This window comes from Phoca vitulina, unplaced genomic scaffold, assembly GCF_004348235.1.
Source record: "Phoca vitulina isolate PV1807 unplaced genomic scaffold, GSC_HSeal_1.0 scaffold21, whole genome shotgun sequence".
NCBI classification, from domain to species: domain Eukaryota; kingdom Metazoa; phylum Chordata; class Mammalia; order Carnivora; family Phocidae; genus Phoca; species Phoca vitulina.
In genome coordinates this window covers 23,701,493-23,720,256 of record NW_022589724.1, presented here as the reverse complement: position 1 = coordinate 23,720,256, position 18,764 = coordinate 23,701,493, and the positions used below count along the sequence as shown (strand labels likewise).

General features: G+C 41.8%; 1 protein-coding gene and 1 pseudogene across 1 annotated transcript in view; one reads left to right on the top strand and one right to left on the bottom strand.

Annotated features, from left to right (window-relative positions):
• Window positions 1-1,057: 1,057 nt before the first annotated feature.
• Window positions 1,058-18,764, top strand: part of PPP6C (protein phosphatase 6 catalytic subunit) — a 37,817-nt gene continuing 20,110 nt past the window's right edge. Inside the window, exon 1 of the mRNA XM_032418408.1 lies at window positions 1,058-1,292. Within this exon, the coding sequence (XP_032274299.1) occupies window positions 1,218-1,292 (75 nt within the window). The 5' untranslated portion in view covers window positions 1,058-1,217. The remainder of the gene's footprint in view (window positions 1,293-18,764) is intronic.
• LOC116641045 lies at window positions 16,188-17,555 on the bottom strand (annotated as a pseudogene).

Sequence of the window (18,764 nt, the reverse complement as noted above, 5' to 3'; positions counted from 1 at the left end):
GATTCCATTTAGATATGCTTCCATTTTAGGGCCTCTGTGTCAGCCTCTTCCCTCTGATTGCCCTCAAGCATCTGAATGGCTAACTCCCCTACCTCTTTATTGGTTCTTAGAAATGCATCACGCCATCTCCCTTACACCTCTGCTTTTTTCCTTCTCTCTAGCACTTACCACTTCCTAATATGCTATACAGTTATTATTTTATGTTCTGCCTCTTCTTCTAGAATGTAGTTACAGATTGAAGATAGGGATCTTTGTCTATTTTGCTTGCTAAATATCCTAAGTGCCTACAACTGTACCTGGCATATAGTTGGTGTTCAATAAATAGCTGTTAAATGAACGACTGTTGAAGTTATACTAAGTGACAGGTCCTGTTTTTTTGTTTTTTTTTTGTTTTTTTTTTGCACTGGGGGTAGAACAAAACACTCCCTGCCCTCATGAGACTCACACTGAAGCATATTTAAACCAGGTAGACCCATGTTCTGGTCTCTGCTCCCCTGCCTAGTTCCTGTGAGTTAGGGGGCAAGTTACTTAACCTCTCTGAACCTTGCTTTCCTATCAATTGTTATGAGGATTAAACGGAAAAACAGCATTTATATAGCATTTAGCCTAAGAAACCCTTAATCATTGAGTCCCTTCCTTCCGGGGCTGCAAGATTGGTAGCCTGATGTCTCTGCCACAAGCTTAAGCAAGGTTTTCACAAGGACTTGAAAAGGTGCGAACAGGTTAACTACGGCCAGGCTTACTCAATTTTTAACTGAAGATGTTCTGGTGAGAGAATGCTTAAAAGGGTCGAAGTGAGAAACCAAGAAATGGCTAGGGTCATCTACTTTGTTTTTTTGCATCGGAAAAGCCTCGCTGGGCCCACAGAAGTGAAAGTCTAAAGGAAGGGAAGGGGAGAAAAAGTGGGGTAACTGGCCACTACTGAAAACTACAAATCCCAGTACCCCACGCGGCAGAAAACTACGGGTCCCAGCAGGTTTCACTGGCTGGACCTGGGGTGCCTCTAGGGACCCGCAGCCTGGGTTCAGCCGGAGAGAACGTGGGGCGTGCGAAGGCAGCGGGGAGAATCGGGTCAAGTTTTACGCCGCTGCGCAGACGCCTCTCACGGGCCGGACGTGACGTAGGAAGAGTTCCGGCTTCGGCCTCCGCCGCTGCCGCCGCCGCTACTAGAGCCGCCGCTGCTGCCGCCGAAGCCGTCGGGGCTTGTTATTTCTAAAATGGCGCCCCTAGACTTGGACAAGTATGTGGAGATAGCGCGGCTGTGCAAGTACCTACCGGAGAACGACCTGAAGGTGAGCCCGGCTGGGGCGGGAGCGCTGCTTGCGGGGCTCGCCCCTTCCGGCAGTGGGGCGCCCGCCGGCCCGCCCTTCCTCTCTGCGCCGGACCCCCGCCGGCATCCCGTCCGGTCCGGTCCTGGTGGTGGGCCTAACGCGGGGCGAAGCGACCCGGTCCGACCAGGCGTGACGCGGAGAGCGGGGGAAGCTCGAGTCTCCCGAATGCTCTCCCGGTTGCCTCCGTGGGGTCGCGAGGGATGTCGCGGCCTCTGCCCCAAGGTTGCCCCTCCTGGCCTTTGGGCTACCCCAGGGCTCCGAGCCCTGACAGCTTTGCGTGGAAGACTCCTCTCCGCTCACCCCGACCCCGGTCTCCCGGAGCCCGGCCGAGCCCCAGCGGACAGTGCCCTCGGGATGGGATCATCCCCCAGAGGTGGTGACAGGAGCTCTGGGTGGCCGGCGTCTGACAGGAGATGCCGCCAGCTCCCGGGACGCGGCCCCAGTGTGTTTAGGTCCCTGCGGAAGGGGAAGACGGTGGGCCAGAGCGGTCTGGTAGTGATGTCAGAGAACGGCTGGTCGTCCCTCTTTCCGTACGCCTCGTCTCAATTGCTTGTTAGGAGTGTTGCTTTAGTTCTGTTAATTCAGATATGAACCCATTTTCCAGTACGTTGTTGAGCTAATTTCAGTGGATAAAGTAGTAGGGCCTCAATACAAATACTTTTCTGCATGAGCGGTGGCTGCCTCTTAAGTTGTTTCCTCATAATCCCTTCTTGACTGAAGATTTCCTTTTCTTGGTTTCCCAGAGGAGGTGAATTGTTCCTTGCTACTGCCTAGTGCAAGTAACAATAAATGTATGTGTGGATAAAGGAATGAATGTAAGAGAAAAGGAATGTAGGTTTTTGGTATATTGCTTTTCTGAGAAGTGTTTTCATGCACAGCGCTCAGGCGTCTGACAGTGTTCAGCGGATAGTGCCCGTGCCTGTTTTGTTCAGTTAACTTTGATTTGCTGTGTGGTAAGTGGGTAAACTGTTGGTAGTTTTGAGTTTTTTGTTTTTTTTCTTTAGTCTATGGATGTAAAGCAATTTATCTTTGTAAATTTCTCTTAAGGAAGAGATTACTGGTTTTTTCTTTTGCTCTGTTCATACAGGAAGTTGATATTTAACATCAGTCAACAAGCATGCAAAATGTTTAAGGTCACACACCAGCTCTCATGGATGTAACTGCATTGTACTTACATGTTAATTATATGTGCTATATGATAGGGGAGTCATTCTTGTGCATTTTCCCCATTTATTTATTTATTTATTTAAAGATTTTATTTATTTGACAGAGAGACGCAGCGAGAGAGGGAACACAAGCAGGGGGAGCGGGAGAGGGAGAAGCAGGCCCCCCGCCTCGCAGGGAGCCCAACGCGGGGCTCGATTTCAGGACCCGGGGATCATGACCTGAGCCGAAGGCAGACGCCTAACGACTGAGCCACCCAGGCGCCCTGCATTTTCCCCTTTTAAATAGGATACTTTGATTAAAATGAGGACAAAGCCAATATTAGCAATGTAGCTTTTATTTATGTTCATCTTAGTCCTTCAGACATTTTGTGGCTTCCTTCTGTTTAAATGCTTTTTAAAGGAACCGAGGATACAACCAATATTGGGACCTAATTCATGGAAAACTAACCAGATATCTTTTGGTAGCATTGTTAATTCCATAGATCAAGTTGATTTTCTCGTATCAGTGATTTGATGTGGAATTTTCTGTTTTTTTTAGCACGTGTAAAGCTGTTTTGAGCTTTGTTTTTAATGAATAAAATGTTGCTTATTATTATAGTGTGTCTTGATAATAACTTGCGATTGGCTATATGATTTGGAAGATAATCAGTTGGGTTTTCTTTAGATCTCTTAGTTTGATAAACATTAGATTTCCTTCCCACCTTAAGGAAATAGAGGTATTAAACCATTTCATTTCCCTTTGCAAAACTATTGGGCTGTACTTAGCATATATCTGTTTCTTAATAAACTTTCTTTTTTTCAATCTTCTAGACAACTACTGGGAAAAAATAATTATGAATATTTCTCTATAAGTGGATGCTTTTCTTTGTTTTGGAAGTGGTTTTATTGGATGAATTTAGTTGTGCTGTTCATGTCTGGCGTATTTTAAAAGAAATTTAATTTTGTTTCTACTTCTTGGCATGAAATGGAAACTAAAATTAGACAAGCCAAGTATTCCAGGAGCACCTTTTCTGAGGCTTTAGAGCCAAAATAAAAGAGGAAGAAAAATCATTGGAGCCACTTAATGATCATTATGGAAAAGATTTGTTCTGGTTAGAAAAGAAGACAGCAATTCACCTGTGTGTTTAATTTGACTAGAAGTTGGAGGTACTAAATAAAATAATAAGTGCATAGGATGTTCTACATCTAATTATGATTTCTCTATATCTAAATTGGAAGTGGTCAGATCATTAGTACTAGATTGAATCTGCATAACTGTTTTGTAGGAATAAAGATGAAATATATGAGAGTGGGCCAAAACAAAACATTTCTTAAAGAGCTCAAGTGGTTCTCATCCACAATAAAGATTTCAGAGAGAGTAATAGGAGATAGAGATTCCATATCTGGCCAAGTGGAAGAATGAATGATAAAAGGTGGGTGTATTGAATACTTAAGAATTTCGGAGGAGGAAGGGTTCTATAACTTGGGGATTGTTTGATCTCTTGGACAGTTCTTAAAGGTGACATGTAGGTAAAGAGATTGCATAAGGAATTGTGCAATTCCATAATAACCACTTTTATGAATTAATAGTTAATGTAATCTTTTTGGAACTCACTTTTATGTTTAGTCTGAGCCATCTCTGAGTTCTTCATATAAGGCTACTTGCTCAGCAGTTATACCTTTACTTGAAATGCCTCCATAAAGCTTCAAAAAATTCTCCTTTGCTTTTTTCTGAGATTTAGTGAATAGCCTTTTGCACCTCCTCATTCCAGACACTGATTTTATAGATTCTCATCATATATGGTAGTCTTTATCCTTCCGGATTTGCAATCCGTTAGTCTAGTCACTCATCTTAGTGCTTGTTTCATTGATCGTTCCGTTTACCCAAGTTGTTTGGTTTTTTGTTGTATCTTTTTCAGGTACTGCAAGGAAAACCGAACACAGTGTGGTAGTTAGGGACATACTAGGGCATTATATAGGGCTGGAAGAGTGTTGTGTTTCCAAGACCCTTTCTGATAATACCTGGCATTTTGTTTGTCTTTTGGGCCACAGAATCACATTCCCCTATGTTTTATGAAAACAGTCTACAACAGTGCTGTCTGGTAGAAATGAAATGCTCAGAAACATGAGCCTTGAATGGTCACATTTTAAAAAAATAGAAAGGAACAGTTGAAATTAATTTTAGTAATATTTTATTTAACCCAATTGCAACATGTAATCAATATAAAATTATTAATGTAATATTTTGCCCTTTTTTGAGTACTCTCTGTGAAATGTGTATATTTTGCATTTATGACACATCCCAATTTGGACTAGCCACATTTCAGGTGCTCAGTAGTTATGTGTGGCTGTGGGTGTTCTATGGGAAGGTACACATCTCTAATGAGTCCCTAGTCCCTTTTCTAGAATTTCAGAGCTAAGAGAGAATCAGAGTTCTTCTAGTTCCATACCCTTCTTACTTTACTGAGGGTATACTGAACTTCATAGAGTTTATGATCTGCCTGAGGATGTGCACCTAATCAATGAATAAAGTTGGAAATCTTCCTGTGCAGAGCTCTTAATGATACAGTTAACAGCTTTTTTTTTTTTTTAGGATGACAAGTAGCATGCTTTTCTAGGTACATCTTCCACTTCATCACGTTTCTTTTTTTTTTTTTTTCATCAAGTTTCTTTTTACCTTCCATTCTAAGCACATTGGACTGCCCTCTTCTGACAATATGCTCTATACTTTCTCCATCTTTGTTTCTTGCTCAGTCTGTTTCTATCACCTAGTATTTTTAATACTTACATAGCACAAATAATAAATCATTTAATAATCTGTGAGTTGGCTACTAATATTTGCCCCATTTGATAGATAGGTAACTAAAGCACAGACAGATTATAAGTATCTTTATGTGGTTATACAGCTAGTAAGTAAGTGGAGGAGCTGGGATTCAAACTTAGGTAGTCTGGGTCCAGGGTTCACATCTATAACTACCATTTGTGTTTCCTCTATACAATACCCTCCATGTCCTTTTTGAGCTCTGCCTCAGATGCTACTTTCTCCATGCAGGGCTCCTGGATTCCACAGTCAGAATTATTAGCAATGATTAGAATGTACGATAGCTGCTTACAGTTTTCAGAGTACCTTCATGTCCATTCTGTCATTTACACAATCCTTGTGTAAGGCAGAACAAATATCAGAGCAGGACTTGAGGTTTATGTGGGTTTTGCCACAGTGACTCAGTGGAGTATATACCTGCATTTATTTGCTATTGAAAATTCCCACTTTTGGGGCACCTGGGTGGCTCAGTTGGTTAAGCGTCCAACTCTTGATCTCAGCTCAGGTCTTGATCTCAGGGTGGTGAGTTCAAGCCCCTGGTTGGGCTCCATGCTGGGCGTGGAGCCTACTTAAAAAAAAAAATTCCCTTTTTTTTTTCTGTACTGACCTTTGCCCCATAGCACCTTATTGCTCCTTTTACCACTCTGTGTTGTTATGATAGCAAATATGTCTGTCTCTACCATTAGACTACAAACATCTTGAGGGCCAGGATCATATTTGTTTATTTTTGTGTTCTCCATAGTCTTAGAACACTGTCTTGTATGTGATAGACAAATGGTTAAGGTTTGTTGAATCTAATTGTATACTGTTTTACAACAAACATTTCTTCAGATGTCTCCTTTTGTCAAGTACTGTTCCCTATGGGTGCTAGAGATAGAATCTGGTACTTCTTTATGAGGGGCTCTCAATATAGTAAAGGAGATAGAGAGGTAAACAAATGATTGTTGCATGGTGTGTTAGGTGCTATAATAGAGGGCTGTTCAGGATATTGGGGAACGTATTAAAAGCATCTAACTGGAACTAGAGATGGTTTCACCAAGGAGGAACAGTGAGAGGATGAGCAGAGTGTGTTCAGGTAGACAAAACAGGAAGGAAAGAAATGTGCTAGCAGAATAAATACCATATGCAATCGTATAACTTAATCTGAAAGAACATGGCTGGTTCAAGTAGTTTGGTATGGCCGGAAGTGGTGCTGGGAAGGCAGGCAGAGGCTAATCATGGAAGACTAGGCTGATAAACTTGGATTTTTATCTTTTAGGCGGTACATGGATAGACACTTTGAAATGCTTTTATATTTCAGGGAAAAACAAATCATACTGTGACTTTGGGATGTTGTTTAAAATGTAGCTAACTGGGGTGCCTGGGTGGCGCAGTGGGTTAAGCATCTGCCTTCAGCTCCGGTCGTGATCTCAGGGTCCTGGGATCAGGCACCATGTTGGGCTCCCTGCTTAGCAGGGAGTCTGCTTCTCCCTCTCCCTCTGCCCCTTCCTCCACTTGTTCACGTGCTCTCTCTCTCTCAAATAGATAAATAAATAAAATCTTTAAAAAAAATAAAATGTAGCTAACTAAAAAGAAAAGTAGATTCAAAGAAAACTATTACAAGGATATACTGTTGTATGTGGTAGGAATATGACAAAAATCATAAAGGTGGTATCTGAGTAGAGTTTTGGAAACACTGCCATAGAGGAGTGCTCTTAAGAAATTTTTAAGGAGGACTGTGACAGTAGGTTCTGGCAACATTTGTGGACCATGGTTTGGAATGGGCAAAAATGTCATAGAAGCAGTAGGCCAGGTGACATGAGAATTTAAAGTAAGGCAGTGACAAGTGATTGTGGTGTTTAAAAGGAGATGGGGACCCCTGGTTGGCTCAGTTAGAAAAGCATGCAACTGGATCTCTGGGTCATGAGTTCAAGGCCCGTGCTGGGTGTACAGATTACTAAAAAAATAAATAAATAAAAGGAGTTGAAGAAGGTACACTAGGACCTGTTGACAGGTTAGGTCTAGGTTATGAGGAAGAGAGAAGAATTCAGTGTAATCTCAGGTTCTGGCATAGATTACTTAGTAAATACTGTAACTAGATTAAAGAATACAAGGGAGTTTGGTTTGGGCTGTACTGAGTCTGAGATGCTGCCAAGTCAAGATATTGAGGTAGAGATGTCCAGATATGTGTTGGATTCACAGGCTGGTAACAAATATTTACTGATTGTCAAATGTGCTCCAGACGTAAATAGCTCTAATAGTAGTAAACTCAGAAGAAAGGTCTATACCATTGATTCTCAGCTGGGGGTGATTTAGCCCCTGAGAAGATATTTGGCAGTGTCTGGAAACATTTTAGATTGTCACAGCTAGGGAGTTGCTATGGGTATATAGTGGGTATAGAGGCCAGATACGGTGCTAAACATCCTATAACGCATAGGACAGCAGCCCCCCAAAGGAAAGAATTATCAGTAGTGCCATGGCTGAGAAACTCTGGTTTAGACTGAAGATACGGATATTTCCTTCTGGATTGTAAGGGTGTGAATATTATTATCATTTTGGATTCCAGCTCCTCATTCCCAGTGATTTGTATTATAGTAGGAATTCTATACAAAGGCTATGTAAAAAATAATTTTAGATAGATTTTTATTTCTTAAGCCAAGAGATTGTATAAGTACTAGTATGTTGAAGTAAATAAAGGAAATGATATGTTTTAGATAGCAGGGTCAAAACAGAGAATCACAGAAATTTAAAACCCAGTGTATTTGAGGGACAAGAGGGGACAGAGAGACAGGAGCAGAGAATAGAATGGAACCCTAAGTATCTTGAAAAAAGGTAGAGAAGGGAAATAGGGTCTTCTAGGAAGGGGGCTATCAACCCCTATTTGTTCAAGATTAGGAACTAATTGGGCACCGTGGGGAGAGATGGGTATCGTTTGCCCCAAAGTTGGATAAGATTGAGAATCTTGCCTCAGAGACTGTTTTGGAGCAGTAAGAGAAACCACGCTTTGTACAAACTGAGCAGTAGAACAAAGCTGTGAAGGGCTTTGGAAGAAAGGACCATGTGTCTTCTCCCATGGCAAGGCTGGGCTCTCTGAGGCCACTGTGTGTGTAATTGGCTGACTTATATAGAATTTGTATTGAGATTTAATGGACTTATTTTTGTGTGTGCTGAACTGGAGAGATGAGAGGCAATAGCTTTGGCTTAGAAACTCAACTCTCTAAATCCTCAGTTGGGACTGCAGAAGTGGCAGTGACAGGAGACAACTGTTATTTTACTCAAGGTAGTGTGCCTGGTCTCGGGTTGAAGATGCTGCCTAAGTAGTTTACGTGTGTTCCCTAGACACTCTCCAGCTTTTGAGATTGGCAAGGTTTCACAGTAACGTTCTTGAGCTTATGTTGTACTGTTACTTTCAGGTCAGCACTGGGGGGTGTGGGCCAGTTACCAGGGGTGACTTGCAGTTCAAGGGGCATTATGGGCTAGGAGAGCCAGACATACGTGGGTACAAATTCTAGCACATTCATATATGGGAATCATGGAGTCCCTCAGGAATCTGTGCTGTGATTAGTTTCAAAATGTTAATTTGTTCCAAAAAGGATATAGAATGGTTTACAAAGGTGTATTCAATATAGCAAGATAAATTACATATAGAATAAGTAAGGAAAATGAGACAGAATGTAAAGTTAGGAAACCAAGATGGAGCCAGCAGTAAAAGTAAGATTTGTTTTGTTTTTTAAAGATTTTATTTATTTACTTGATGGAGAGAGACACAGCAAGAGAGGGAACACAAGCAGGGGGAGTGGGAGAAGGAGAAGCAGTCTTCTTGCTGAGCAGGGAGCCCGATGCAGGGCTCGATTCCAGGACCCTGGGATCATGACGAGCCGAAGGCAGACGCTTAACGACTGAGCCACCCAGGCGCCCCTAAAAGTAAGAATTGTATATAAAATAAAAGCTGTGATGACCAGATTACTTCTTTGAGATTAAGCCCTAAGCTTTCAAGGAGTCTACTGAAAGATAGAAACTGATCAGCTAAAAAATTCCCCAAGTCTAAAAGATGACAAACACAAGCTTCTCAGGAAATCACATCTATTCTTGATAGAGAGAGCAGAGACGGTCCTCCCCTGGGTCCTCCTTGAAGGTAACTGTTTAATAACAGCATCCTATGCATCTTGTTTATAGTCTACAGGATGACAAGCTCTGTTCCTATAATGCCCCTTACCACAGGTGGATGGCGTGACATTAAAGTGTAATTTGGGAAAAAGCAATTGGGAAAGGAGGGCAGTATAATGCAGGGTGATGACAGGCCTCCCTGAAGGACAGTGTGGCTTATTTCAGAGTCGAGTTTATAGTAGGCTTCTTTCTTCTCTTTTCTTTTTTTTTTTTTTTAAAGATTTTATTTATTCATTTGACAGAGAGAGAGAGAAAGAGAGCATGCACAAGCAGGGGGAGGGGCAGAGAGAGGGAAAAGCAGGTTCCCTTCGGAGCAGGGAGCCCAATGTGTGGCTTGATCCCAGGACTCTGGGATCATGACCCAACCCAAAGGCAGATGGCTAAGCTACCGAGCCACCCAGGTGCCCCTATAGTAGGTTTCCTTAGGTAACATTTTAGTAATTGATCTTTTAGGGGTGTAAGCAGTGGAGCCCCCAAATTTACAAGTAACCAACAGCTTTGTGAGGGTGGGCAAGTAGAGAAATCAACATTGTAGGAGATAGAGAACTTTTCTCTTTCAGAGATGCCTTGTGGAGAGAAGAATGGGAGGTAACTTCTTTGGTGGCTTGTGTCCAAGGATGTGTTGGGGGAAATATATATTCAAATTGTACTCCTGGTATGGGTTCTGACCTTCTCTGATAGAAGTTTGGCCTGTTCTTAAAAGATATAAAATCCAAAAGGAAGTGTGGATGGGACAGGTGCCTGATAACATGCAGGTCTCATGGGCAACACAGAAAACTCTGCCCACTCTTGTACAGATTACAGCAAAGCACTTCTATAAATACGTTGGTAGAATTCTCTTTGAGAAGGTTTGGTGAGTGTACCTAAAAAAATATTACAAATATTAATTAGGCAAGGCATTATACCTAAAAAAGGTAGATAAGGTCCCAAGATAGGTACTTGAAAACATGACTGTATTGTTTTAGGGACTCCTGGTCGGCTCAGTTGGTTAAGTGTCCGATTCTTGGTTTCGGCTCAGTTCGTGATCTCCAGGTTGTGAGATCGAGCCCCACGTTGGGCTCTGCACTCAGCAGGGAGTCTGCTTAAGATCATCTCTCCCTCTCCTTCTGTCCCCCCCACCCTCATGTGCTCTCGTGCACGTGTGTGCTCTCTCTCCCCCAAATAAATAAATAAATAAAATATTTTAAAAAACATCACTGTATTGTTTTTTTTTTTTTTTTTTTTTTAATATTTTATTTATTTATCTGACAGAGAGAGACACAGCAAGAGAGGGAACACAAGCAGGGGGGTGGGAGAGGGAGAAGCAGGGTTCCTGCCGAGCAGGGAGCCTGATGCGGGGCTCGATCCCAGGACCCTGGGACCATGACCTGAGCTGAAGGCAGCCGCTTAACTGACTGAGCCACCCAGGTGCCCCTCACTGTATTGTTTTATTTTAAAAATTGTATAACACCGGGGCGCCTGGGTGGCTCAGTCGTTAAGCATCTGTCTTCAGCTCAGGTCATGATCCCAGGGTCCTGGGATTGAGCCCCGCATTGGACTCCCTGCTCAGCGGGAAGCCTGCTTCTCCTTCTGCCACTCCCCCTGCTTGTGTTCCTCCTCTCGATATCTCTCTGTCAAATAAATAAATAAATAAAATCTTAAAAAAAAATTGTATAACATCAGAAACAAAATTTCAGAAATGTTTGAAATTGGAAGGATAGCCATGTCCATGAGGAGTGGTTTTGAGTGGTTCTCATCAAGGTGGTAATTATTATTTTTTAACAGGTAATATATATATTTAAATAAAATAATAGCTTTATTGAGAAATAACTTAAATATCATAAAATTAACTTTACTTATTTTTAAGAGTATTTATTTGTTTTTAAATTTTAAGTAGGCTCCATGCCCATTGTGGGGCTTGAACTCAAAACCGTGAGATAAGAGTGGCATGCTGTCCTGACTGAGCCAGCCAGGTGCTTCTTTAAGATTTTATTTTATTTATTATTTTTAAAGATTTTATTTATTTACTTAGAGCAAGAGCACAGAGGGAGAGGGAGAAGCAGACTCCCTGCTGAGCAGAGAGTCTGATGGGGAGCTCGATCCTAGGACCCTGGGATCACCACCTGAGACATAGGCAGACGCTTAAATGACTGAGCCACCCAGGCGCCCCTACGATTTTATTTTTAAGTAATCTCTATACCCATTATGGGGCTTGAACTTAGAACCCTGAGACCAAAAGTCACATGCTCTACCGACTAAACCAGCCAGGCGCCCCTATTTAATTAATTTTTAATTTTTTTTTAAAGATTTTATTTATTTGACAGAGAGACAGAGAGGGAACACAAGCAGGGGGAGTGGGAGAGGGAGAAGCAGGCTTCCCATGGAGCAGGGAGCCCGATGCGGGGCTCAATCCCAGGACCCTGGGATCATGACCTGAACCAAAGGCAGATGCTTAACGACTGAGCCACCCAGGTGCCCCTTTTTTAAAATTTTTTAATTAAAAAAATTTTTTTAAGTAAGCTCTGTGCCGGAGGGGCTTGAACTCAGGACCCTGTGATCAAGAGTCACATGCTCTACCTACTGAGCCGGCGAGGCACCCCTAAAATGAACTTTTAAAGGGGTGCGTGAGTGGCTGAGTTGCTTAAGTGTCCTGTCCGACTCTTGATTTTGGCTCAGGTCATGATCTTGGGGTCATGAGATTGAGCCCTGCGTTGGCCTCTGTGCACTCAGCACAGAGTCTGCTTGAGATTGTCTCTACCACTCCCTCTGCTTCTCCCCCCTGCTCTCTCTCTCTAAAATAAATGAATAAAAATCTTTTTAAAATTAAAAAAAAAAAAATTAACTTTTAAAGTGTACAATCAGTGGGTTTTAGTATATTTAGAGTTCTATAATTATCACCATAATCAGTGTTTGTACATTTTCATTACCCCAAAGAGAAATTCCATATCTGTTAGCAGTAACTCCCCATTTCACCCTTATCCTAAACCCCAGGCATAGGCAACCATTAATCTACTTTCTATCTCTATGGATTTGCCCATACTGAACATTTCGTTTAAATTGAACCATATAGGGGCGCCTGGGTGGCTCAGTTGTTGGGCGTCTGCCTTCGGCTCAGGTCATGATCCCAGTGTCCTGGGATTGAGCCCTGAGTCGGGCTCTCTGCTCGGCGGGAAGCCTGCTTCTCCCTCTCCCACTCCCCCTGCTTGTGTTCCCTTTCTCGCTTGCTCTCTCTCTCTCTGTCAAATAAATAAATAAATAAATCTTTAAAAAATAATAAATCAAATCATATAGTATGTGGCCTTTTGTGACTGGTATAACGTTCTCAAGGCTCATCTACTATGTACCATTACTTCATTTTGTTCTATGGTTCAATGATATTCCATTGTGTGGATGTACCACATTTTGTTAATCCATTCACCTGTGGATGGACACTTTGGTTGTTTTCACTTTTTGGCTATTGTGAATAATGCTGTAGTAACACTGGTGTAAAGGTATCTGTTCGAGTCCCTGCTTTCAATTTTTTGGCTTTATACCTAGGTGGGGTAGTCCTGGGCATGTCATAATTCTTTTTATCATTTCTTTTTTTTTAGATTTTATTTATTTATTTGACAGAGAGAGACACAGTGAGAGAGGGAACACAGGCAGGGGGAGTGGGAAGGGAGAAGCAGGCTTCCCGTGGAGCAGGGAGCCCGATGCGGGGCTCGATCCTAGGACCCCGGGATCATGACCTGAGCCGAAGGCAGACGCTTAACTACTGAGCCACCCAGGCGCCCCTCTTTTTATCATTTTGAAGAATTGCCAGACTGTTTTCCAAAGTGGCTGTCCCATTTTACATTCCTGTCAGCAATGTGTGAGGGTTCCAGTTTCTCCACATTCTTGCTAGCACTTGTTATTTTTCATTTTTAAAAACTTGTAGTCACCCCAGTATGTTTGAATTGTTACCCCATTGTGGTTTTGATTTGCATTTATTTCCCTAATGACTAATGATACTGAGTATTTTTTATTTTTAAAAAAATTTTTTTAAAGATATTTATTTATTTGAGAGAGAGAATGAGAGAGAGAGAGCACATGGGGGGGGAGGGTCAGAGGGAGAAGCAGACTCCCTGCTGAGCAGGGAGCCCGATGCGGGACTCGAGGACTTGATCCTGGGACTCCAGGATCATGACCTGAGTCGAAGGCAGTCGTTTAACCAACTGAGCCACCCAGGCGCCTGATACTGAGTATTTTTTAATGTGCTTATTGGCCATTTGTATATTTTCTTGGGAAATATGCCTATTCAAATCTTTTGCCCATTTTTTTTGGACTTATTTATTTGAGAGAGAGAGTGTGAGTGCGCACGCATGAGGGGAGGGGCAGAGGGAAAGGGAGAGAGAGAATCCTAAGCAGACTCCCTGCTGAGCAGGGAGCTGGGTGCAGGGTTTGATCTCACCACCCTGAGATCATGACCTGAGCCAAAACCAAGAGTTGGACGCTTAACCAACTGAGCCACCCAGGCACCCCCTTTGCGCATTTTTAAATTGAGTTTTTTATCTTTTTGTTGAGTTTTAGTTCTTCCTATATTCTGGATAGTAAACCCCTCTCAAATATATGATTTCCAATATTTTCTCCCATTCTGTGAGTTGGTTGTCTTTTCACTTTCTTGATAATGTCCTTAGATGCACACAGGTTTTTTAATTTTGATGAAGTCCAGTTTATCTATTTTTTTCTTTTATCGCTCATTTTTTTTTTTTTAAGACTTACTTGTTTTAGAGAAGGAGACAGCGCATGTGCGAGTGTTGGGGGGCGGGGAGAAGAAGAAGAGGGAATCTCAAGCTGACTCTGTGCTGAGCATGGAGCCTGATGTGGGGATTGATGTCACAATCCTGAGATCATGACCCAGCCGAAATCGAGAGTCGGACACTCAACCAACTGAGCCATGCAGGCACCCCTATTGCTCATTCTTTTGATGTATCTAAGACTTTATTATCAAATCCAAGGTCAAGAAGATTTACCCCTATGTTTTCTTCTAGGAGTTTCATAGTTTAAGCTCTTATATTTAGGTCATTCATCCTTTATGAATTAATTTTTGTAAATGCTGTGAGGTAGGAGTCCAGTTTCATTCTTTTGCATGTGGAAATCCAGTTGCCCCAGTACCATCTGCTGGAAAGACTATTCTTTCTGGTAATATGTTTCTAATAAGTTTTTTTGTATAGGTAATACATTCATATTTTTCCAAACTTAGAAGGTATAAAAGACTATAAATATAAATGTTAAGTCTTCCTTCCACCTCTGCCCCCAGCACCCAGTTCCCTTCCTCATATTGGTAGCCAGTGTTGTGTTTCTTATGGATCTTTCCAGAAACAACAGTTTAGGCATGTACAAGTTAAGTACAAGCAAGTGTGTGTATGTATATGTGTGTGTATATATATGTTTTTTCTTTTTTTTTTTTTAAAGATTTTATTTTTATTTGAGAGAGAGAGAATGAGAGAGAGCGAGTACATGAGAGGGGGGAGGGTCAGAGGGAGAAGCAGACTCCCCGCCAAGCAGGGAGCCCGATGCGGGACTCGATCCAGGGACTCCAGGATCATGACCTGAGCCGAAGGCAGTCGCTTAACCAACTGAGCCACCCAGGCGCCCTGTTTTTTCTTTAATATAAGAGGTAGCATGTACATTATTTTGCATCTTGCTTTTTTTTTTTTCAGTTAAGGCTCTTTTCTAGTTTTGACATTTTAGTCGTCTTTTTTTTTTTTTTTTTTTAAGAAATGCAGTAACTACTGGAAAATAGGAAAAATAATCTACCAATATATCTGTTTCCTTCCATGAAGAATAAATGTTTTTCATGCTTTTTTAGAAAGTAAAAGAAATTAAGATGAAAGTAGAATTCCTTTTGTTTGACATCTCCAGCAACTGCTATTGTGGGCTTGGTGTATATCCTTTTAGGTCATGTTTTATAATTCAGAGTACATATATATGTGGCAGACTGAGTATATAACCCTGTGTATATGTATAAAACTCTGCAGAGGGCGCCTGGGTGGCTCAGTTGGTTAAGCGACTGCCTTCGGCTCAGGTTGTGATCCTGGAGTCCCGGGATCGAGTCCCGCGTTGGGCTCCCTGTTCAGCGGGGAGTCTGCTTCTCCCTCTGACCCTCCCCCCTCTCATGCTCTCTCTCTATCTCATTCTCTCTCTCAAATAAATAAAATCTTAAAAAAACAACAACAACAACTCTGCAGAGCACTTTGCATGCACTATCTTATTTAATCCTCAGAATCTCCAGGTAAGTATCTCTATTTTGTGGATGAGGAAACTGAGACACAGAGAAAGATCAAGTAACTTGCTCAGGGGTACACAGCTAAGGTAACAAACAGTAAGCTAAGTAATAGGTAAGAGGTAGAGCTGAATTTTGACCTCTGATCTTTTTGGACTTTAAAGGCTGTGCTCTTAACCTCTGAACTATACCATGGTATTAATTGGTATGCTCCTTTTCTTAGAGTATAAAATATTCTGGGAATGGTACTTGTTGATTAGGCTTAAAGGAGTATTCCCTCTCAGCCCTACTCTACTTCTCCAAAATTTGACCTTCCAGCAGCATTGAACACAGTTGATTACTCCTCTTTTCCTTTTTTGCCCCTGCCCCTTGATCACTCTCTCTCTCTCTTTTTAAAGATTTTATTTACTTATTTGAGAGAGAGAGCACAAGAGCGGGGTGAGGGGCAGAGGGAGAAGCAGACTCCCCACCAAGCAGGGAGCCTGACATGGGGCTCTATCCCAGGACTCCGGGATCATGACCTGAGCCGAAGGCAGATGCTTAACCGACTGAACCACCTAGGTGCCCCCGATCACTCCTCTTTTGAACTATTTTCTTCACTGGACTTCCAGGATACCACATGCTCATGGTTGCCTTTCTGTCTCACCAAGCTGTCTCTTTTGCTTGTTCCTCCTATTTTCCCTAACTTCTAAATATTGGTGTATCTTAAGGATCATTTCTTGATCTTATCCTTTCCTCTCTTTGTAGCTACCACTTTGGTTATGTCTTCTAGTCTCATGTATGTATGTATGTGTGTATGTATATCCTGACAGTCTCTAAATTGGTCTCTCTGGCTCAGATCCTTTTCCTTGAATTCAAGACTCATTTGATCACTTGTTTACAGCACATCTGGGGCACTTGGAAGTCTGATAGGCGTCTGAGATTTAATGTGTCAAAATCAGATTAGGCGTCTGAGATTTAATGTGTCAAAATCAGATTCTGACAGCCAAATAATGGAAACCATCCAAATGTGTAGCAACTGGTGAATGGATAAGTAAAATGTGATAAATACGTACAGTGGAATATTATTTATTTAAAAAAGGAACAAAGTAATAACGCATGTTACAATATGGAAAAGCATTTTCATTACATATAATGAAAAGCATTATATTAAGTGAAAGAAACCAGTCACATAAAGGCCAGATGTCCAGAGTGGACAAAGCCATAGAGATAGAAAGTAGATAAGTGATTGCCTAGGGCTGTGGGGTGGGGTTGTGGGAGGAGGCTACCAATGGGTACATAGCTTTTTGAGGGATGATGAAAGCATTCTTTTTTTTAATTTGTAGCTTTGAGGCATTTTATTATAAAAAGCTGTCACTCATATACATAAACTAACAATAACTTAAAATTCATCACACATTTACTTCACTTTTTAGTTTGGCCTTCTAGTAAATCTTCAGCTTCATTGATTTTGGCTGCTATATAAGGAGATTCTCCCTTGCCTGGGTGATTTAAAAACATAATTCATCGATGAGCAGCTCTTATTTTTCCTTTATTGGCAGTAGTATGCCTAGTATTAATGCTGCTTCTCATTTTGTCATTTTGGGTTCCAACCCACTTCTATAAGCCACCACTGAAGGCAGATTTTGGTAGACATTGAAAAACTTGTTTCACTTGAGGCTCCATATGTTTCATGGCTTGCAAAACATAACATCCTTCAAATCCTGCAGCAGCAGCGGTCAGTCCAGCTGCTACCGTTATACTGTCCAGGGCTCTCGCTCAGCTCCCTGGCCTTCACCGAGAGCAACAATCTGCTCATGCAAGAAATAATTGATAAGCTGGACTTCATTAAAATTAAAAACTTTTGCTTTGTAAAAGACACTCGCAGAACAAGAACACAAGCCACACACTGGGAGAAAATGTTTGCAAATACACATCTGATAGGGCGCCTGGGTGGCTCAGTTGGTTAAGCGACTGCCTTCGGCTCAGGTCATGATCCTGGAGTCCCGGGATCGAGTCCCACATCGGGCTCCCTGCTCAGCAGGGAGTCTGCTTCTCCCTCTGACCCTCTTCCCTCTCATGCTCTGTGTCTCTCATTCTCTCTCTCGCAAATAAATAAAATCTTAAAAAAAAAAAAATACACATCTGATAAAGGACTTTTATCCCTAATATGGAAAGAACTCATAAAATTCAGCGATAAGAAAACAAACTGCTCCATTGAAAAATGGGCCAAAGACCTGAGCAGACACTTCACTAAAGAAGATCTACAAATGACAAGCATATGAAAAGGTACTCCTCATCACACTTCATTAGGAAAATAAATGCAAATTAAAACAATGTTATACCAGGGCACCTGGGTGGCTCAGTCTTTTTAAGTGTCTGCCTTCAGCTCAGGTCATGATCCCAGGGTCTTGGGATCGAGCCTTGCATTGGACTCCCTGTTTGGCGGGAAGCCTACTTCTCCCTCTCTCACTCCCCCTGCTTGTGGTCCCTCTCTTGCTGTGTCTCTTGCTATCAAATAAATAAATAAAATCTTTAAAAACAACAACAGCAATGTTATACCACTACAAGCCTATTAGAACAGCCAGAATCCAGAACACTGATATCACCAAATGTTGGGAAAGTTGGGGAGCAACAGGAACTCACATTCATGCTTGCTGGGAATGCAAAATAGTACAACCACTTTGGAAGATTGTTTGGCAGTTTCTTGCTAAACTCTTACTGTACAGTCTAGCAGTCACGCTTCTTGCTATTTACCCAAATTAATTGAAAACTTGTGTTCACCCAAAAACCTATACATGAATGTTTATGGTAGCATTATTCATAACTGCTAAAATTTGGAACAAACCAACATGTCCTTCAGTAGGTGAATGGGTAAATAAACTGGTACATCAAGGCAAAGGAATATTATTTAGTACTAAGAAGAAATGAGCTATCGAGCCATTAAAAAACATGAAGGGACCTTAAATGCATGTCATTAAGTGAAAGAAGGGAATCTGAAAAGTCTACTTATGTATGATTTAAACTGTATGACACTCTGGAAAAGGCAAAACTATGATGACAGTAAAAAGATCAGTGGTGTCCAGGGTTTGGGGGAGGGAAGGATGAATAGCTGAAGC